At 47.8% G+C, this 21,932-nt stretch overlaps 1 protein-coding gene across 1 annotated transcript in view; it reads left to right on the top strand.

The window, feature by feature from the left end:
- CES1 (carboxylesterase 1) overlaps window positions 1-19,646 on the top strand; it is a 37,174-nt gene extending 17,528 nt beyond the window's left edge. Inside the window, exons 4-14 of the mRNA XM_033845130.1 lie at window positions 961-1,094; window positions 3,071-3,224; window positions 4,698-4,802; window positions 6,701-6,805; window positions 9,466-9,504; window positions 9,830-9,970; window positions 12,159-12,239; window positions 13,184-13,331; window positions 17,546-17,677; window positions 18,593-18,665; window positions 18,943-19,646. Of these exons, the coding sequence (XP_033701021.1) occupies window positions 961-1,094; window positions 3,071-3,224; window positions 4,698-4,802; window positions 6,701-6,805; window positions 9,466-9,504; window positions 9,830-9,970; window positions 12,159-12,239; window positions 13,184-13,331; window positions 17,546-17,677; window positions 18,593-18,665; window positions 18,943-19,126 (1,296 nt within the window). The 3' untranslated portion in view covers window positions 19,127-19,646. The remainder of the gene's footprint in view (window positions 1-960; window positions 1,095-3,070; window positions 3,225-4,697; window positions 4,803-6,700; window positions 6,806-9,465; window positions 9,505-9,829; window positions 9,971-12,158; window positions 12,240-13,183; window positions 13,332-17,545; window positions 17,678-18,592; window positions 18,666-18,942) is intronic.
- The last annotated feature ends 2,286 nt before the right edge of the window (window positions 19,647-21,932 follow it).

The following is a 21,932-nucleotide window of genomic DNA, read 5'->3' as shown; positions in this document are numbered from 1 at the left end:
AGTTAGAGTTGAAGGGAAGAAATTCCTCCTGCCCCAACAGCCAGCCTACTGCACCATGGCCATTGGCTGCTGTGTGCTGGGCAGCTCGACGTGTGGACTCTGGAGCCAGACTGCCTGGGTTCAAGTGCTGCCTCCACCGCCTATGAGCTGCGTGACCTCAGGGTGGTTAAGTGCCTCAGTTTTCCTGTCTGTGAAATGGGACAATAGTAGTCCCTATCTTGTGGATGGTTTATTTTTAAATGCTTAGAGCAGTACTTGACACATAGTTCATGTATGAGTTCTTTGATTTTTTTATTAACAAAATCATTATACTATCATTTTAGCCATTCTCACTTTCTTGCTATGTGAACTCTTTAAATTCAGGGCCATGCATTATGAATTGTCATGCCCACTCTGATCCTTAATCCTTACCACAGTCCCTGGCACCTAGTAGGTTTTCAAATCATATTCATCAGATGATTGAAGACTTCTTAGAGGAGGTGGCTTTTAGGCTGGGCTTTGGAGGATGGGTGAGATTTGGGGAGCAGAGGAGGCAGTGGAAAGGCCTATTAAGAAGAGGTACCACCCAGGGCGTGTGCTTCTTGACATGGTCATCATTCACATGAGAAGTTTATTTCACCACACAAAAGGTAACTAAGGTGAAGCTGAAATAAGCTTCTAACCAAGGGCTGTTGCATGCGGAGTGTGCTGAGCTGCGTGAGGGGTCCGGGAGTGAGGACTGTGGGAGTGTTGGGGAGAAGATGGCGCTCTTAGCCTTGGCTGTTCCCATGATGATGTTCTCAGCATGAAGAGCACTGGCAGGAGGTGGCACTGAGGCAGGGGAGACAGGCAGGGGCAGCCAGGGTGCACTGAGTTGGGCCACAGCTGGGAGAACGGGTAGATGACCAAACCAGACAGCCTCTTGAGGTCTTTCCCAGCTCTGCTTCCTGTGCCCTGTATGGTTGCTTCCTCCCCATCCAGGTGATGGTGTGGATCCACGGAGGAGGTCTGATGTTGGGCGGGGCATCAACCTATGATGGGCTGGCCCTCTCTGCCCATGAAAACGTGGTGGTGGTGACCATTCAGTACCGCCTGGGCATCTGGGGATTCTTCAGGTAAGACACTGGACTCTCCTCACGGCACATTGACCCTCAGTGTGGGAGTGCTAGGACCCCACTCTGGTCATGCAAGCCCTCAAAGGGATCTTTGCTAGGTTCCCTACTAAGACATGCAAGTCCCCTCATAATTGGGCTCTACCTACCTTCTCCTTCCCCAGCCACCCTGGTCCACTTACTTGCATGTAAAATGCCTAATCTGCCTGACAAACTCCTATTATTCCTGCAAAACCCAACCCAAATGTTACCTCGTCTGAAATGCTCATCTCTTTTTCACCTGTGCTGCCCAGCATGTTGCATACCTGTAAGGTGACAGTTAACATGCAGTGCAGCAGTTAGAGGCTTATACGTCTTACCTCATGGGGAAGGAAAGAAGGAGCAGACTCACGTGGGAGCTCCGTAAAGTCTTGTAGGTGGAGGAACGGGTGGCTGGAACTTGGAGGCTGTAACGAGCACCTGACTCCAGTGGACACATCTACTGAGAGGAGTGTAGGGCCCACTCACCCCATTTCCTTCGTGGAGTTTGGCACATGCATGAGCGAAGGCTCGAGTCTCCTCCATGGAGTGTCCGTGGGGAGAGGAACCGGACTTCCTGCAGGCACAGTTACTGAGCCTTTTCTGAATGCACCAGCCCCAGGACCTCTTACCCTCAGATGGCTGGTGGGTGGGCTGGGCGAGGGGTGGTCATCTCACTGGAAAGACCTATGGGCTGGAGGAGGGCTGTCCCAGGCGAGTCATGTCCCGGGATGTGTCACCTTCACTGAGACTCCTCATGTCCTTCCCCCACGGCCCACGGCTGCTCCCAGTTACAGTATAACTGCGTACACTCCCCCCTCCCTCTCCCCCAGGCTCTCCTCTACCACGTCAGTCAGGGTTTCACCCCGACCAGACACCACACTGCTCTGGTCCAGGTCACCAGCGGCCCAGCCTTGGCAGCAACTGCACGTCACCCCTCAAACCTTTTTGAAAAATTTCCTGCTCTTGGCTCCTGGCCACCTCCTCCCTCATGGCAGCTCCTTCTCGGCCCCTCCCGGACCCTCCCCTCCCCGTCTCATCCTCTGTGTGCATCTTCTTCTCTGTCCCACTGGTTCCCTGAGTGACCTCAGGGGGCACTTCCAGGCTCCCTATTTTTAGCCCATTTCTCCTTTGAAACCAGCAGGTACATCATTAACTACCTCCTGCCATCCCCACGGAACACCTGAGGGCACCTCTCCCTTCCTCGGACAAACTTAACCCTTGACTCCCGATGCCCCTGCCCCAAACCCTCCTCCTTTCTCCACAGGGCCTCCTGCTCAGCTGCAGGCAGCTCCACCCTTCCAGTTACTCAGGATAAAAGCCTGGGGGCACTTGGATTCTTTTCTTTTTCTCATACCCCACATCCAGTCACCAGCAAATCCTCTTGGCTCCACTTTTACAATATGTTCAGAATCCAGCCACTTCTCACCTCCTCCCTTGTAGTCACCCTGTTCAAAGCACTCTGTGTCTCTCCCCTGGATTGTTGTAATAACACCTACTTTTATAACCCTGCTATTTTACACCGTGTCTGATCCACACAGTAGCCAAAGTGATCATTTAAGACATAAATGGAATCATGTCATCCCTGCAGTGGCTTCCTAACTTACTCAAGATAACATTGACATCCTTACCGAGGCCCTCAGGGCCCTCTGTAGCTGTAGGTCCTAGACTCACACTTTTGTTCACTGGATGCCAGGGCCTTTGCATGTGCTGTTTCTTCTGCCTGGAATTCCCTTTGGAATTGTAGAATAGTAGATGCTCAATAAATAGATGTGGGATGGATGTATAGAGCGCTACAGCGGAACAGTGCTGCAGGATGGGAGGCAGGTGAAGACCCCAGTGTCAGGGCTCTGGAAGCCCAGTCTCTTGCAGAAGGCTCACCCAGACCCCCAGCCCCATCTGTGGTCCTGAGAGCCCTGCTGTGACATGTCTGCTCTCAACCCCACCCTGTTCTCTTACAGCACAGGGGATGAACACAGTCGGGGGAACTGGGGTCACTTGGACCAGTTGGCCGCACTGCACTGGGTCCAGGAGAACATTGCCAACTTCGGAGGGGATCCAGGCTCTGTGACCATCTTTGGAGAGTCAGCAGGAGGGGAAAGTGTCTCTATTCTTGTAAGTGTTCCTGGCCCTGATGTGGCTACCGATGGGACCCCTTGCAGACCAGCCAGTCTAGTCATGGGACCTGGATTCAAGGCTGACCCTACTCTGTGCAGCATCAGATGGTGGAAAGTTATGGCCAAACTCTCCTTGGACTGCAGGAAGCTCAGAGCTCAGCTTAGCATCCTGGGGCAATATCTCCAGCCACGGCTGCAACGGAGACATTCCTCCTGTCCTGTGTTGGTTGAGCTCTTACTCTCCTTCCTAATCATTTTACTATTAGTACTCACCTCACTCCTCTTGGGAAGTAGGGGTGGGTGTAAATTCTGGATAAGAGGAGGCAACCATGAAGTTGGGTGCAATGTCATTATTTGGCTTGAAGCCAGATCTACAATTCAAGGGGACACAAACACTAAGAACAGGTCAGAGGCCTCCTCTGGGGAGGTCTGATGGCTTGTTCATCTCAGGAAGGAGGGCAGCGGCGTCTGGGGCTGAGGATGGAGCTGGGCTGGGTGAGGAGAGGTAGAGAGAGGAAGGAGGATGGAAGGGGGGATGGGACCCGGGAAATGGAACACAGACACGACCTGGGAGCCTGATGTGGGAATGGCAGTTGGGAGACACCGAGGGAAGCAAAGGTGGAAAACCAGATTAGAAGGCGCTGGGAGCTGTTAGAAACCCTCCAGCTGCCTCACAGTTGAGCAGAAGGTTAACACTATTACTGTATTTTTAAAACATATGTTGGATTTGTAGTTGAATCTTCAGAGGAAAATGTTTTTATTTTATAAAATGGAGAAAAAAGAAAAGCATAGATAACTCTCCCAAAATAAAAATTCATCCACAATCCCATTAGCCAGGGATTGTCACCATGGACAGTTTTATTTTTCTAGTCTTTTTTCCATGAATCTATCTATCTATCTATCTATCTATCATCTATCATTTATCTACCTATCTGTCTCTATGAATTTTTAAACAAAAAAACTTCCTTAATATTATAACACAAATATTTCCCTCACCATTAGTTATTCTTTAATATTTTTTGTGTATATAGTCGAGTATAGTATAGTATTTCATTGTAAGAATGAAAAATACCTTATTTACCCAATGTCATATATTAGAACCTTGTGTTATTTCCAATTTTTACTGTTATAAATAACACGAACATTTTAGAGATTTTTGTGTGCCTCCATGATCATTTTCCTTAAAATAAATGCTAAGTAATGCAAATGGGGAATCAGAACTGTGCTTTAAAGTGCTGCTAGGAATTGCTGAGCTGCCTTTCAGATACTTTGATTGTTATAATCAGTGTGCCACACACTTCCTGTTTTGTCCTTCACTCTGCTCCTGGCTCCTTCCAGCTGAGGTTTTCTTGCAGAAGCCAGGCCCCATGGTCTCCAGGGGAACAGCCCAGGACAGGGCTGTGGATGGGGGTAGCTCTTGAAGACCCCTCCCCGTGAGCATAAACTCCCTTTCTCGCCACCCTCCTCCCAGGTGTTATCTCCCCTGGCCAAGAATCTCTTCCACCGGGCCATCTCTGAGAGTGGTGTGGCCCTCACTTCTATCCTGGTCAAGAAGGACATGAAGGCTGCAGCTAAGGTAGGTCTCACACTGGACTGTCCCCACACCCTTTGCTCTGCTCTCCTGGAGTTGTCAGGGGTCTTTCTTGCTGTGGGAGCCAGTTGACATCCTCAGAGAATCACAGAAGTGAGGATGGCTGATCAGGGAGGGCAAGGACACACCTCATCCCACCTCCACCTTCTACCGCTGAGCAAACTGGGGCAGAGAGCAGAAGCACTTGCCAGGGTCAGCGAGTGATCAGAGCAGAGCCGGACTCAGGCTCATGACTCTGGACTGCCAGCCCCATGCATTTTCCACTGAACACGCTTCCCAAAGTGTTCCAGGTGGGGTGCTGGCCTGGACAGTGGTCAGTGAACTGTCATCCTATCTTGCCTCGCTCAGGGTCTGAAATCTGATGAACTCATTGGCACCATGTGTGCCTGGAGTGGATTCTCCTTGGGAGCTTGTGACTGGGGTGGGTTCCTGAAGAATTCATTCATTGATTCATTCATTCACTCAACAAATAGTTTTGATATAATCTGACATCTCGCAACCTCATGAAGCTTCTGTTATAATTGAGGAGACAGATTAATAATTATATAATTGCACAACTTACAAAATGTCAACTGTGACTAGAGCAATAGAGGAGAGATACCTGATGTCATAACAGAATCCAAAAGGAGCGCTTAGTCCAGTGGATAGGGGGAGGTTATCAGGAAAGGCTTCATGAAAAAAAGTGATCAACGAGTTGAGATGAGAAGGATGAGCAGTAAATTACTTGGTAAGAAAAGAATATCCAGGAAGAGGGAACAGCCTGTGCAAATGTCCTGTGGCAGGAGCAGGTATCTCAACTGAGAGAGAGCGAGAAAGGCTGCTGTGGCCAGAGCAGAAAGAGCAGACGGAACCTGGAGTGAAGTGAGGATGGAGCCATCGGCAGGGCCATGCTGCAGAGGACCTGGTGAGGACTTTGTCTTTATTTGGAGAGTGTCAGGAAGCCAAGGAAGGGTGAGCAACAGGGAGGCTCTGCTGAGGAGTGTGCGCTGGAGTCACTGATGTGGAGCGATTTCGTCGGGCTGTGAGAGCTGGTGGACGGGTGGGGGCAGCAGCCAGACTTAAAGGGACTGACTGGTAAGCAGGAGGGGAGGAGAAAAGACACCAAGAACTTAAAAAATTGTTGAGACTTTTTCAGAATTCTTTGGCTATTAACAGCAGAAGCCCATTGATCAGGCTTAAGTCAAGAAGGGGGAGTTTATTTAAAGGAAACAAAGGTGGCAGAAATGGTGCTGGATTTTGCTGTCACACAGGACCAGAAATTGGCAGAATGAAGAATCCAAGACTCATATTCTTGTGCGCTCCCTCTCTCTCTCTCTCTCTCTCTCTCTCTCTCTCTCTCTCTCTCTCTCTCTCTCTCTCTCTCTCTCTCTCTCTCCCCGCTCTACTTCTTCATGTGCCTTTTTATTTAATTTTTCACCAAATACATACTGAGCATTGATTGTATGTCAGACACCGGACCAGGCTCTGGGCAGCCCATGTACACTCTTCATGGTCCCGCCATCATGGAGCCTGATTTCTCTCCTTCTGCATCTTCCCCTCTGGCTGCACTTTGCAAGTGTCTAGCCTGAGGCCAAAAGGCTATTAATTGGGTGAGCCGAGATTTGAAATTAGTGGGATTCTGGATTCCATGCTCTCAAGCCCCACTCCATGCTGCCTCTCTTTAGATGTTCAGCTTTGACATCATTATGTCCACTTGAACAGAGATAAGGCAGCAGAGGCTGAGGAGTATAATTGGCTCGTCTGGGATCCAGGACATACTGGTCTAGAGTATCTTCGCTACCATGTGTTGACTTTAGAAATTGAGGTTGGAACAGAACACCTCTTTATTGATGGAGGGAAGAGACAGGGCTCTTGAATTCTGCTGTCACCTGTGATCTCTGCAGAAAATTGCTGTCTTTGCTGGGTGCAAAAGCACCACCTCAGCTGTCCTTGTTCACTGCCTGCGCCAGAAGACAGAGGACGAGCTCTTGGAGATAACGCTGAAGATGGTGAGTACATCCACTCTCATGGCCACACAAGCTCCCCGCCCTGTAAACATGGCCCCAGGCTTCATCATTTCGCCTATCCCCTTGCCCTGGAAAAACTACCTGGGACACTTTCTCACCTCTCAAGAGCCGTGTCAGACTGGATCTGAATGGGGAATTTCCTTCTTTCTTTTTTATTATGGAATAACTCAGACGTTAGCAAAGACAAAAAATAACATAATGAACAACTGTGTAATAACTCCTCATATCTATCAAAACTTACTTTTTCCAATCTTGTTTTTCTGATAGATTTTTTTATATGTGACTATTTTCTTTATTGTAAATATATATGTGTCACATACAATTTACCATTTTAATCATTTTAAGTGTACAATTCAGTGGCATTAATTACACTCATAGTACTGTGCAACCATCACCGCTATTTCCAAAACTTTTCATCATCCCAAACAAAAAATCCCTACCTCTTTAAACAGTTACTCTGCCTTCTCCCCTTCCCCCCAGTCTCTGGAAACCTCTAATCTACTTTCTGTCTATGAATTTGCCCATCCTAGATTCAGTCATGTAAGTGGAATCTGATAGATTTTTAAGAAATTAAACATTACACATTCTCAGAGGTGATTACCATCCTGAATTTTGGGAATGGGGTTATTCAGAACAAAGCTCTTCAGAAAGGTTGTCACAATTGTCTTGGTTAATTTAGAAACCACCTCAATTATCATCCAGTGGTGGCCCAATTTTCTAGATTTTCTGCACGTCTGCCTCAGTAGTGATTCTCACATAATCGTATATCTACCCATTCATCCATCCAACCATCCATCCACCTATTCATCCATCCATTCATTCATCATCTTATTATACATCTGTCCATCCACCAGTGAATCCAATTCATCAGTATCTTTTCATCAATCTAATATCAACTCATCTATAACATTCATTCATCTGTTATCAATCATTCATATATCTGTATTTCATCATCCATCTCTCTAAAATCAGTGATCCATCCATCACCTAATCTGCTAGCTATCATCCATCTATCCACTTATCTCCCCAATTCAATACTCCAAGTATTGACTAATTCCATCCACCCATCCATCTGTCTTTGCTAAGTGTATGGGGGGAGGTAACAGCGTGGGTGATGCAGACGTAACTGGATATAGTCCCTGCTCATAAGGAACTATTCAAGGAGAAACACGCCCATATACTTAGTGGATTAAGTGTGGTGGGAATACAGAGAGGGGATGCATTCATTATAGTAAGCAGGGATGCTTCACAGAGAAGGTGACATTTCAGGATTGGTGGATGGCTATGGTAGTGGGTCATCACAGGAAGCTACAGCACAACAGATACCCAGAGATCACCACTTATAAGATCCGCTTGTAAGGGGAGAGTCTGGACCCTGGACCCCTGAGGATGCTCCTGGACCCCCAGCGGCCAGCCTCCAGCACTGGACTCTGCTCTGTTTCCATGGGTTAAGTCCAATGTAGCCTTGGATCCTGGTTTCTCAGGCTCAAATAAGGTGACCAATGTGCTCAAAGATAAAAACACAACTGTTTTCTGATGCCTGGAAAGAGGTAAATTTATTTCAGCAATTCTCCGTGTGGCACAAGAGATCCGCTTATAAGGGGAGAGTCGGTGACTTTGGGAGAATCCAGAGAACCTAAGAGCCCATGTTATCCTTCTGAGATCTTCTGAGATCATGTGGAAGTGTTTCCATGATTATCCTCTCTCCCCAATAACACACGTGGGTGTGCACGTGCACACACACACACACCTGGATTGCGGGGCTACAACCCATAACGGAGGGACCCTTACTGGGACTTCCTGCATACTGGTCAGGACTGTTAGCTGCAGTGTCACAATAATATCAGCACAATCTTGGTGAACTCACAACAAAGAGAAGCATGGAGTGGGGTGAATTTCAGTGAGCTTGTATGAGTCAGGATTTTCTAATGCAGGAGGAGAAAACTCATCTCGAAGTGACTTGAGAAGAGAAAGGGATATGTTGTAACAGAATCTTCAGGTAACTAACTGAAAAGTCCAGGAGTTGATGGCTTCAGGCATGTCCGGATCCAGATGCACATATGATATCATCAAGACTCTGTCTCTGTCCCTCAGCTTTTTACCTCTCTGTGTTGGCTTCACTCTCAGGCGGATTTATCCCCTGGGGAGGTTAGACAACAGCAGTATTCTAGACTTACATCCTATCTGCTTAGAAACCCTCTTTCCCAATAATTCCAGCAACAGTTTTGGGTAAACTCTATTGAACTGACATGGGCACATGTCCATCCCTGAAGTAATCCCTGTCTTCAGGGAGATGGTGCACCTCAGGTCACATATAGATGCCTGGAATCGTGGAGTGAGACTGGGGAAGAGGGAGTCCCCCAAAGGAAAATTGGGGTGTTTTCGCCTGGAGGAACAAGAAGAGGAAATGGGGGCAGGGCAGGGCAGGCACAAGCAGCAGTCCTCTCCAGAGCTCCCCTCCCCCATCCCATACCTGCACCCTGTGCTCATGCCCAGGGGAGCTGGTGCCCTGCCCACTTCCTTTCAGCCCAGCCAGGGTGGCACCAGGAGGGAGGACTTGATACCTTTGACGCACAGCTCACAGGATCAGCTTTGCTCTCAGGAAGCCTTCTCACCCACAGCCTCTGCCTTTGTCTTCACAGAAATTTTTCGCTCTTGATTTACACGGAGACCCCAGAGAGGTAAGATGCTTACAAGAACTGACTATAGATGGAGAGATGCATATAGATACACACACCCTTCAAATTAAATACACATTACGTTATATAGTTTATACCAACTTGAGTGAAGATCTGCCCGCATCACCTAACCACTGCTGGCCCTGGTCAGAGTTCTGCCCCCTGGGGTCCACAGACTTAGCCCCCTTTGTTAGGACCCTGAGTGTGTGGCCACCGCCCATGGGCACGCAGGTCTGCGATGCCGGCTGTGAGCTCAGGCAGGTGGAGAGGGGGACGCAGGTGTGACCTCGAAGGGGAAGCACAGACGTGACGCTGCCCTCTTCCCCAGAGCTTTCCTTTCCTGCCCACCGTGCTTGACGGAGCGCTGCTGCCAAAGATGCCCGAAGAGATTCTGGCTGAAAAGAACTTCCACCCCGTTCCCTACGTCGTGGGAATCAACAAGCAGGAGTGTGGCTGGATTCTGCCGATGGTGAGAAAGTGCAGGCCTCTTAGACTCGCCTCCCCTGCCCGTCGCATCACCCCTCCCATCTCTGGTCACAGGATCCCTCCTTCTACCCACGCACCTCTGGGACCTTCATACACCTTGACGTTTCCGTGGAAACCTTCTCCACGATGGCCCAGCTGTCACCTGGGTGGTGCGGCCCTGGGGACCCACATCCCCACACACTCTCTGCTTGTCCTCCCATCCAAGAATCCTGAAATGTCAGTGCCAGGAGGGCTGGGAGAGATAATCATTGGGCAGATGAGAAACCCAAGGCCTGGAAAGGGGAAGGGGTTTGGGAGTTAAGGAGAGTGAGGCCTGGGACCTGCAGCCTCTCCCCTGGGCTTGGTGCTTTCATAGTTTCCCCATAAATTCCACCCACCCACACCTCACACTCTCATTCATCTAACTGGAAACATTCAAAGGAGCCTGCTTCCTCCTGAGTTAAAATTGACTTCTAAAAGTTAGGAAGTACTTTCCCTTCTGCCAAAGATAAACAAAGCCAGACACCAGTTGAATTGGTAATGAGTTTGATTCAGGGACACTCTTGCTATAGGGAAAAGATCAATTATAAACTGAACCCAAATCGCTGAAACAAAAGGCTGGAGCCTATTTAAGGCTGCGGGTGCGGGGAGGGGGGATTTGTCCATGAAACTGGGCCACCTGGATTTGTTAGCTGGCATTTATCTGGAGAAGAAACAAACTTCTGTATTTATGACAGGAGGCCGTGGTGTAAGTAAAAGCAAGGCTCCCACTGAAGTTAGGCATTATCTTTCCACAGGGACTGGGGGAGAGAGCAAGAATTATCCCCTGAATGTTTGCTTTTCATAGAAGTTGGCTCTCAGGTCCTTGAGAAAACAGGTTGGAGCAGTGGTTTTACATCCCAAAGGGCAGAAAAAGGATTTATAATTACAAGGTTTCTAAAGTAACTGCACTAAGAAAGGGTTCAGGGACCTACCTGCCTATCACCAGGTTTTGGCTAGAGCAGACGGTAAATTTTCCTGGCAGCACAGAGCTTTTTAAGGGGGCCTGGGGTCATCCTGGGGACATGGCCTTAAGCTGCTTGTGGCCGTGCTAGAGTTTGGTGAAGTCACTTAGTGCAGAGTTTTGATGCAGTTGTTATGTGCAGAGTTCTGCAGGTCTTCAGAATGATTTCAGAGGTTATACCAAAGGACCAAAACCATAATGGCAGAATTTGGGGCTTTCTCTGCTATCTAACACAGGCGGGGTATTTGTGAGGTCTGTGTCATCTGCCCCAGAGCCCTCTACTTCAACACTTGGCTGGCTGAAACCTTCCCTCTCTGTCTTGATGACCACTGTGGAGACTCTAGCCTAAATATATATATATATATATATGCACACATATATATGCACGCATATACACACACAGACACACACATATATATATATATATACACACACACACACATATATACATATATATACACACACACACACACAAAGACTGGGACAGCTTCCCTTAACAATTACTTTATCTTCTTTGCATTCCTTGATTTCTAGATATAAAATTCCTTTTGATTCATTGATTTTGCCCAACTCTTCAAAGACCCATGCCCTACAGAGTAAAGTAAGTCAGAAAGAGAATAACAAATACCGTATGCTAACGCATATATATGGAATCTAAAAAACAAACAGAAAAATGGTCATGAAGAACCTAGGCGCAAGATGGGAATAAAGACGCAGACGTAGAGAATGGACTTGAGGATATGGGGAGGGGGAAGGGTAAGCTGTGACAAAGTGAGAGAGTGGCATGGACATATATACACTACCAAATGTAAAATAGATAGCTAGTAGGAAGCAGCTGCATAGCACAGGGAGATCAGCTCGGTGCTTTGTGACCACCTAGAGGGGTGGGATAGGGAGGGTGGGAGGGAGGGAGACGCAAGAGGGAAGAGATATGGGAACATACGTATATGTATAACTGATTTACTTTGTTATAAAGCAGAAACTAACACACCATTGTAAAGCAATTATACTCCAATAAAGATGTTAAATAAATAAACAATAAAAGACTCAAAAAGAAAAAAAAAAATGGACCCATGCCCATCAAGATATGACAGTGACCTTCAGCCTGCATTGGTTTGGTTTGTTGGTAACTTTGGTTTTTCCTGTCATTACCTGATGATTCACAATTGCTTAACCTTTGTTTTAACAGTTCATGGGCTACTCATTCTCTGAAGGCAAGCTGGACCAGAAGACGGCCACATCCCTCGTGTGGAAGTCCTACCCCATCCTTGTAAGGGTCTAGGAATCACAGGAACTGGCTGAGCCCTAAAGAGGGGAAGAGGCTTGTTCCCAATTGCAAAGCAACTAATGGCAGAATGAAGACTGGGGCTGGGAGGGTTCTGCCCCACTTTTTCTGCTTTTCTTATCACTACCCAGGATTGGGGGAGGGGGAAAGTTTGCACTGAGCTCAAAAAGTTCACCATTAACACAAGAAGAGAAACTGTGTCACTCACCAGGGGTGGTGAAGTCAAAAATCCAGAAATAGGGGCTTCCCTGGTGGCGCAGTGGTTGAGAGTCCACCTGCCGATGCAGGGGACACGAGTTCCTGCCCCGGTCTGGGAAGATCCCACATGCCAAGGAGCGGCTGGGCCCGTGAGCCATGGCAGCTGAGCCTGTGTGTCTGGAGCCTGTGCTCCGCAGCGGGAGAGGCCACAACAGTGAGAGGCCCACATACCGAAAAAAAAAAAAAAAAAAATCCAGAAATAGCAAAATTTAAACCACCAAATGAATGAAGAGTATTTAGTAAGAGTTTATGGTACATAAAATATAGTTCACGCCCTGGGGGCTTCCAACTTCAAAGGCTGGTAGGAAGCTCGGCGGGGGGCGGGGGTGGGGTGGGGGGTGAAGTTACAGGATGGCTTATAAAGTGAAAATGAGGAAGTTGTTAACATTTTCAGTGATTGCTTATTACAATAGAGGTTTTCAGGTGGCAAGGGATTGGTTAAAAGTGATTATCTCATACTATTTTAGGGAGATGACTTAGTTTATTTTTTGATTGTCAGAGGGATTTACAAAAAATAACCTAAGTTAGGTTTTGCTTATGTGCATGAAATACGCTGGAGTTAGTTTTGCTTACATGGCTTAAATGGTTTTGTCTGCACAGATAATGCGTAAGTCTGGTCTCCATTTTACATTTAACTTTAACAGTGGTCACTTTCACTGGATCTATTTCAGAGCATCCCTGAGGAACTGGCCATGGTGGCGGCTGACAAGTATTTAGGAGGGACGGACGACCCTGCCAGAAGGAAAGACCTGTTCCTGGACCTGCTTGCAGATGGGATGTTCGGTGTCCCATCTGTGAATGTGGCCCGTCGCCACAGAGGTGAGTCCCAGACACTGGATGGGAGAGGGACACTGACCTCTCCAGCTTCACTGACTGTCCTGCCCAGCCCTCAGCACAAACACATGTGGACATTGCTGAGGGTCGTACATCCAAGGCTGATTGCGTTTGGCCTGGGGTGGGGCACTGTCCTGTTTTGGTTTCCACCAGAAGCAGACTCCGAGAAAAGGATCCAAATGCAAAGAGTTTATTTGGGGGGGTGATCCCAGGAAACACCAGTAGAGGAGTGGAGAAGTGACATGAATGGAGAGGAAGCCAGTCCACACTGCACTGTCAAGAAAGCATCCACTGTGGACACCCGGACCTGGGGAACTCTGGGAAACCAGCAGAACACATGTCTCAGGGTTATCCCTAGTGAGTGGCAAGAGAGCTGGGGTATTTATCCTCCAACTTTGACGAGTCATTGGTTGAAGGCTGTTCCCAAGGGCAGTTAATTCCCTGGTGCTTTGACCTGTTGCACATGTGGGCAGAGTGGTCTCTGGCTGCCAAAGACCCAGGCAAAGAGCTACGGATGCAGGAGGTGGAACTCAGGCTGGCGTGCCCGGAAGCAGGGGATATGGGGAGGCACCGACAGCCTCTGCCACAGGGCTCCTCACCTGAATTGCGGTGGTCTGTGGGGCTAGAGGGGAAATCTTGGAAGATAGGTCTTGGAAGGTTTCCAAGGTCAGAGCTATCTGCAAACTAGTTTGTTAACCAGTGGAGCTGGGGGTAGAGGGAGGCCCTAGCATAGGATCAGGAATGTTGTCTGGGACCAAGAAAGCTGAAAGGAGTGATTATTGGAAGAGTGGGGCCACGCAGTCTAGAGAATGTCAATGTCTGTGGCTGGCTGTTGTTTCTCCCAGTGTGTGCTGTGTCCACCACAGGACCTTCCAACATTGACCCAAGACTGTGTGTAGGGTGTGAGGTCAGGGATGCATGAGCTCACCTGGAGAGGAGGTGTCCCTTTTGGGTACCTTTTGAGTTACTCACAGGACCCTTCATTTCTTGGAGACCACATTCACCTAGTCTGCAAGCCAGGAGATGGTTCTGGGGTCCAGACCTCCCTGCCTAACGGTGCTAGAAGGGTTTTAAACTTTGAGACTTTATAAGCATGATAAAACATAGCTGTGGCTGACTTACTCTATCCCCGAGCACTCAGTACAGTACTTTGGAGGTTCTAGTTACCATTTCTTCCTCCCTAGGGTCCTGATGACCAGCCAGGGACTGCCTGGGGTCAAATCTGTTCTTTCATAAATTTGGTCTTGCCTCTTGCTACATGTCTTGATTTGTAGTATCCCCTTCAGCTGCTCCCAGCCATACTGGACTTGAGTTTTTTATCTGACATCCCGTGACTTTGAATTCAGGGTCTTATTGCCAGCACTTCCCAGAGTTTATCAATGTTATTTTTTCATTGTCGTATTTCTCTCAATCTCTTTTTGATAAAGTAGTTTTCTGAGTATAAAATTAATCTTACCATTGTAGAAAGTTTTGAAAATATGGGAACATATTAAAGAAGCAACTATATATTACTCATAATTCCTTCACCTAGAAGTATCAGCTATAAAGTTTTGGTTTTTTGTTTTTTTTTGCGGTACGCAGGCCTCTCACTCTTGTGACCTCTCCCCTTATGGAGCACAGGCTCCGGACGCGCAGGCTTAGCAGCCACGGGCCCAGCCGCTCCTTGGCATGTGGGATCTTCCTGGACCGGGGCACAAACCTGTGTCCCCTGCATCGGCAGGCGGACTCTCAACCACTGCGCCACCAGGGAAGCCCCATCTATAAAGTTTTGACATTTTTTTTTCTATTAGCCTTTCCATGTCTTACACATAATTTTAAAATTAATTTTATGTTCATAGACAACTATATTGTAGGCATTTCCTCAATGTCAATATAAATTCATGGAAAATAGCAATTATTTCATGGTATGATGGATTAAAATTTACTTTAGTATTCCTGTCCTATTGGGTATTTAGCCTGGCTGCTCATTTTGATGCTACAGAAAACATCATACTCAGCCTTATGTGCATAAATCTTTAACCAAGTCTCAAATAATTTTCTTAGAGTTGGTTTCTAGAAGTGAAATTATTAAGCTGGGCTGTAGTAGAATTTTAAAGTTCTTGATACATTTTGTGAAATTGCTTTCTAGTGTATGAGAGTGTGGATTTCTTAGCTCTCTCACTTGGGATAGTCAGATTAAAAGAATAAAAATAATGCTGCCAATTTTATATAAGTCTTACCTCACAAAAAAAGAACATCACACTGTTTTAATTTGCATATTTTTGTTACTAGCTCTCTCCTTCCCCCTGCTTTTGTTGTTGCTCCTAATTGTTATTATTGAAATCTCTGCCCTACTTTCCTTTGAAGACGTGTGTTGTGATTGCAGGAATTTTTTTAAAATATTTATTTGGCTAAGCCGGGTATTAGTTGTGGCGCACAGGATCTTCAGTTATGGCATGCGGGATCTTTAGTTATGGCATGCGGGATCTTTAGTTGCGGCATGCGGGATCTAGTTCCCCGATCAGGGATTGAACCCGGGCTGCCTGCACTGGGAGCATGGAGTCTTAACCACCGGACCACCAGAAAAGTACCCCCGTAGGAATTTTTTTTATAAATCTCAGTGGTTTAAGGCAAAACACTGAAAAAAAAAAAAAAGAAGAAGAGAGGAATGAAAAGAATATCTTTGGGGCATGCCATAATTAAGTTCTCTCATTCACACTAGGTCTTTCTTTGTATGGTTGGGTTCTCAGTTCCGTTCTAACACTTCTGAGTAGCAGAGGCAAGGGTAAACACCCTCCTTTCAGTGAGTTCTGCTTGACCCTGAAGCAGCTGTTTAGCAATTGGATTATGGAACCACAGACGGATTGCTTCTTCCAAACAATGCCTCTTGCTAAACCAAGAGTGCAGTGAGAGGGGGGAAGGGAGGCAATTAAATAAATTATTGTACATCCTCCTGTCAGGATGGCATATATTGTTACACTATGTAGTTGACAAACATTTAATGATATGAAGAAATTATTATAGTCATTACAAAACTACACATCCAATAGTATCCTTATTTTATATACATAAGTGAGATAAGTGCTAAAATATTAACAGAGGTTTCTCTGAGCAGTGGGATTATATGTGATCATTTTGTTCTTATTCCTTTTTTCTGCATTTTCCAAATGTGATTCTGTCCCCAGGAAGGGAAAACGTGTGATATTTCCCCGCCAGCCTGACTTGGGACCTGACCCTTCCCGGGTAGAGTCACTCGCTCTGGGCATAATGATCAATGCAGAGCACAGAGCTCCCCGGGCGGGTGGCCTGTGAGTTAGCCCTGAAGGAACAAAATGGGCAACGCTGCTGAAGCGTCAGCAGGAAAACTGACATCTTCCTGGGGCTTAGAGGGGGGGTGGTGAGCGTAAGGGCAGGGGAGAGGAGGAGGGAGGAACTGTACCCTTCCTCGGCCCCTTCTTCCTTCTGCCACCACCTTAACACTCCCCGGGCCAAGCAGGAAGCAAGACCTGTGAGATGACAGAGAAAAAGGAAATGCTGAATTGTGGTTTCCTGAGACACAAGGAATAGACTCTCCCCTTTCTGCATAGGCTTGTATTTAAATATCTGCACTTTCAGGCCAGCAACTTGGATTTACTTCACTCTTCTTGGAATACGTGTGAAAAATACCAGAAACGCTCAAAATGGGCATAATAGAAGGCACCTGTCAGGCTGCAGGTATTCTCCAAGGGAATGAAGACTAACCTGTTAGCAATGAAATGTCGTGGTATTTCTGTGTACATAGACTATGTATCTAGATGTTCTGCTCTGTGAATGCATCAATAGGCAAAGAGGTTTATATGTATTGACCCAATGCCTCTATAATGATAGTTATTTTGAATCGATTTCCCCAAAGTTTCAACATTCATTCATTCAATAGCTGGCTCAAATCCAGTTCCACCTCCACCACCAGTACACCCTTAAGCAAGTCATAGAACTTTTCCCAAACTGTTTTTCTCTGTTATGCTGATAACCAGGGGCTTCCTGCAGGGACACACAGGGTCTGGCACACAGTTGGTTCTCACAACGGGCAGCTGCTGTTAATATTGTTGTTCACTCAGGACCAGGCATGCCCCCAATTTCCTGATTGCTCACAGCGCCCCCCCCCCCCACCTCTGGAGCCCTTGATACCATCCAGGTGTGCGTCTGCTGAAGTGAACTGTGCATGAATCCATGTCTTCCAGATGCCGGAGCCCCCACTTACATGTATGAGTTCCAGTATCGCCCAAGCTTCTCATCAGCCATGAAACCCAAGACGGTGATGGGGGACCATGGGGATGAGCTCTTCTCAGTCTTCGGGGCTCCATTTTTGAAAGGTGATGGCCCTTTGGTGACTACAGACTTGGAGTTAGGGGATGTGGGTTCAAGTCTTGGTTTGGTGGCCTTGGGCAAGTTCCTCCTTCTCTCCAGGTCTTAGTTTCCTGAATTCACCATAACAGGGTTGAAGGACAAAGGGTCCTAACCTTTCTCTTGCTCTAATGTGCATGGTGGAGAATGTGTATCCTTGCGCCCTCCTCCATGGTCACTCTAAGAATCCAGACCTGGGCATCAGTAAGGCAGGAGGTGGGTCACCTGCAGGGCCCTGCTCAGGGCTAGAATGCCACCACTCACTTCGCACTCACAAGAGCATATCAGAAGGTACGTGAGAGTAAGGTTAGAATTGCTCTTAACCTTGAATCAGGACTAATATGTGTCTGTCTATCCAATCATCTATCTATCTAAAACTCATATCTTTAAAAATTAAATATGTTTAGGATTATATTTTAAAGAATACCTCTCACAGATGTCTTTAATGTCTTAACCCTCAGCAGTTACCGACAACTTGTGTGTGACACAACCCAGGGCTGTACATGGCAGTGCCTCTGGGCACTTTCTGGTTGGGTGACTCTTTGGGGGCCTTGCAGCTTGGTTATTTTTCAGATTCTATGAAAATGTGTGTGGGTGTAGGAGATTGAAAAAAGACCCAGAGGAGAGTATCCTGGGAGGTGGGGTTACTGTAGCAGAAACCCTGGGGTGTGGCCCTGTGACCCAGCCCTTCACTGAGCCCGACCTAGGTCAGTAACTGTCAAGCTTAAAGTGCACTTGAATTACCCAAGATCTTCTTAAAATGTGGTTTTACTCAGTAGGTCTGGAATAAGGGCTCCGTTTCTGAATTTCTAACAAGTTCTCAAGGGCTGCTGCTGCCCCTGAACCACACTTTGAGTAGCAATGGCTTTGTCTCCTCCCTACAGATGGTGCCTCAGAAGAGGAGACCAATCTCAGCAAGATGGTGATGAAATTTTGGGCCAACTTTGCTCGGAACGGGTGAGCTGCTGGCACAGATGGGGCAGGGTTGGGAAGGGGCAGGGCGTGTCTGCTGGGGGGGAGGAGCTCCAACGTGTGCTGGGCAAACTCCCTGCCCTGTGGCCCCTGACGTGAGAGCTCCATCAGTGGACAGGCTGCCCAGGAGATGGTCAGCCTCCTGTCTCTGGAGGCGTATGAGCCTTTGGCAGAGATGAAGCCAGGGGGTCCCTGACAATCTCTGAGGGTTGTTGGGGCCACACAGTAGCTTTGGGGAATTTCTATGTGATTCTGTTCCCAGGAATCCCAACGGGGAGGGGCTTCCCCCTTGGCCAATATATGACCAGAAAGAAGGGTACCTTCAGATTGGCGTCACCACCCAGGCAGCCGAGAAGCTGAAAGACAAGGAAGTGGCTTTCTGGAACGAGCTCCTGTCCAAGGAGGCGGCAAAGAAGCCACCCCAGTTAAAACATGCTGAGCTGTGAACGGGAGGCTCAGCTGGCCTTGGGGGCTTGTGGGACCCCAGACAGGGGTATTCTATAGAAGGTGTTTGTGGGCCTAAGAGGCATCTTATTGTGGAGGCTGGGGAATTATCTGATGGGAGTAGCAGAGGTCAGGGAGGGGGAATTTCTGTTTCTGTGGCCTCAATTTTGGAAATAAATGTTCTTTTGGAGACCAAGTCAGTGTCTTTGTCGTGGGCTGGAATTAAGTCATCCTCATTAGCGAGAGAAGGATGAGAGAGGGCACCACTGGCAGGAAGGTGACTTGGGCAGCTCTGGCTTGGCCTCTGGACACGAAGAGTCCAGTAGGCTGGGCCCTGGGAGGGGCTGAGGGGGACACTGCATCTGCTCCATGTCTCTGGGCCGTCAACAACTCCAGTAAGTGGATGTGAGGGAACCAGAGGGCAGTGTCCCTCTCCTCCATGTGGAGCCGCCTGTAGACATGGAGGGGGCACAGACCGAGGATGTACCTGGAGTGGGAAGGAGGGGGACTTGCCATGGTGACACTGTGGCACTGTTGTATGGCCCTTACTGACCCTCCCACAGGTCTACAATTCTTTCTTCAACTTACACAGTATCCTCCCAGGCCCCTCCCTGAGGCCGTCTCTTCCAGCAATTCCTCTGAACCCTTTCTGCAGCCTGGACCACATCAGGTCCAAGCAGTGACCACCTTGAAGTGAGTCCCTGACGTGTCACGTGAAAACTGACTCTTTCAGAATCCCTGGGGTGACTTCTGGCTCCCGGGATATAGAAAGCTCTAAGGAATGCCACTCCCACCTTAACAGAAAGAAAAAAGTGGATTATCCTCAAAATCATGACTTTCTCTGACTCATTCAAAGAGGTTGCAAGGCAAACAATTACCCTGAAATCTCGGGGAAGACAGGCATTTTGAAGGAGAGATGGGAAGTGAACACTGGCTTACCGTCTGCAGACAGATGGAAGATGGAGTCACCATATGTGTGAGTACAATTACTCTAAAAATTCGAATCAAGGGCTAAAGGCCAAATGTGGGCAAGTATGAGAGTATGAAATCCTAAAAACCACACACCCACAGGGAATTTACACTTGTTACAGGCCCTTCTCCATGGACCTCTATCAGGGACCTGTGAGAAATACTGGGAACAGGTAGTAAGACGAGAGAAAACCTGCCTCAAGGGTGCAGGCTTCAAGCTCTGCTCAGACACTTCTCCATGAAAAAATAAAATCCCCAAACCACTGAAGAAAGGTCAGCAAACCCACTTCCCTTGGGGCCCTGGGAAAGACCTATTGTGGCTGAGGAAAAGGAAAATTTTAGAACTTTATATACATATAGGAAATCCTGGGCTTCTCTGGTGGCGCAGTGGTTAAGAATTCGCCTGCCAATGCAGGCGAAATGGGTTCGAGCCCTGGTCCAGGAAGATCCCACATGCTGTGGAGCAACTAAGCCCGTGCACCACAACTGAGCCCACACACCGCAAGTACGGAAGGCCAAGTGCCTAGAGGCCACGCTCCGCAACTAGGGAAGCCACCACAGTGAGAAGCCTGTGCACCACAACGAAGAGTAGCCCCCGCTCGCCGCAACTAAAGAAAGCCCGCGTGCAGCAAGGAAGACCCACTGCAGTCCAAAATAAATAAAAATAAATAAATTTATTTTAAAAAGAAAAAATTTTAAGTAAAATCCTAGTGCAGGTGACAGCAGATGGTAGGCATCCTCCTTCAACTTTTTGAAGGACAGGGACAGGCTTGCTCCTGGCTTTATATCTCAAGTGCCAACTCCTCTTTTCTGGGAAAGATGATAACCCTTTCTGCGAACTGGCACATGCTCACACGACTGATGAGGACGACACAGGACACACAGCTGTGCACAGCAGCCCTGTCTTATTGGTTTGTAAGTAGGAAAATATCGCCTAAAATATGACTAATAATAATAAAGTAACAGCTAATACTTTGGTTACTTACTGTGTGCCAGGCTTAAACCTAATATTGTTGTATATATTACATTCTTAAATCCTATTAAATTCTGACATCCTAATTTGTTGCATAGATAAATTTTTAAATAATCAGGCACTACTATTTTACACTTTTGCAGCAGAGGAGAATGACCAGAGAGGTTATATCAGCTGGCAGTAATGAACACATGTGGGACTGGCCCTCCTGCAGGCTGACTGCAGCCGCCAACCCAAACGGACACCATGTCATCCCGTGAAAGGTGAGAAACCTGAACACCTGGCAAGAGGCAGCAGTGGGAAAGCCCTGAGCTGGCAGTCACAACCCTCTGCACAGCTCTGTGACGTCTCTGGGCTTCAGCCTCCCATCTCTGCAGCCAGGAGCACAGCTGGACTCTCTCCGAAGACATTTGCAGCCTTGAAAAAGGAGCCGTTGGGTTCAGCCTCCAGTGATGTCATAACCGGCACCATGTGGGCGGGAGGTGAAACAGCTGTAGGGTAGGTTTACTCCTCTGAGTATAGGCTGTGTGCCCTTGGGTGAGTTGCTTAACCTCTCTGGAATTGGCACAATCGCTCCAGACCTTGCAGGCTCACGGCATGGTGCTGAGGGTTGGCTTTCTCTTGTCCCTAGAGGCCCTGCTAACTGTCTCTCCAAGGCTCTGTGCCCTATCCTGGGCACAGATGGGCCGGGCAACCTAAACCTAGTGTCTGAGAAAAATTATCTCAGGACAGAGGACACCATCGTAAACTCAGGGTCTCAGCCTGAGGTCAGCTGGGGCCAGGCCTGCTATTGAGAAGGATAGAGTCTGTCCACATGCTCTGGCGGTGACTCGTTCCACGGGGCTTGTTGGAGGACATCCCCACGC

The sequence above is a fragment of the Tursiops truncatus genome, chromosome 19 (assembly GCF_011762595.2).
Source record: "Tursiops truncatus isolate mTurTru1 chromosome 19, mTurTru1.mat.Y, whole genome shotgun sequence".
In the NCBI taxonomy this organism is placed as follows: domain Eukaryota; kingdom Metazoa; phylum Chordata; class Mammalia; order Artiodactyla; family Delphinidae; genus Tursiops; species Tursiops truncatus.
This window is presented reverse-complemented; position numbering and strand designations above follow the sequence as displayed.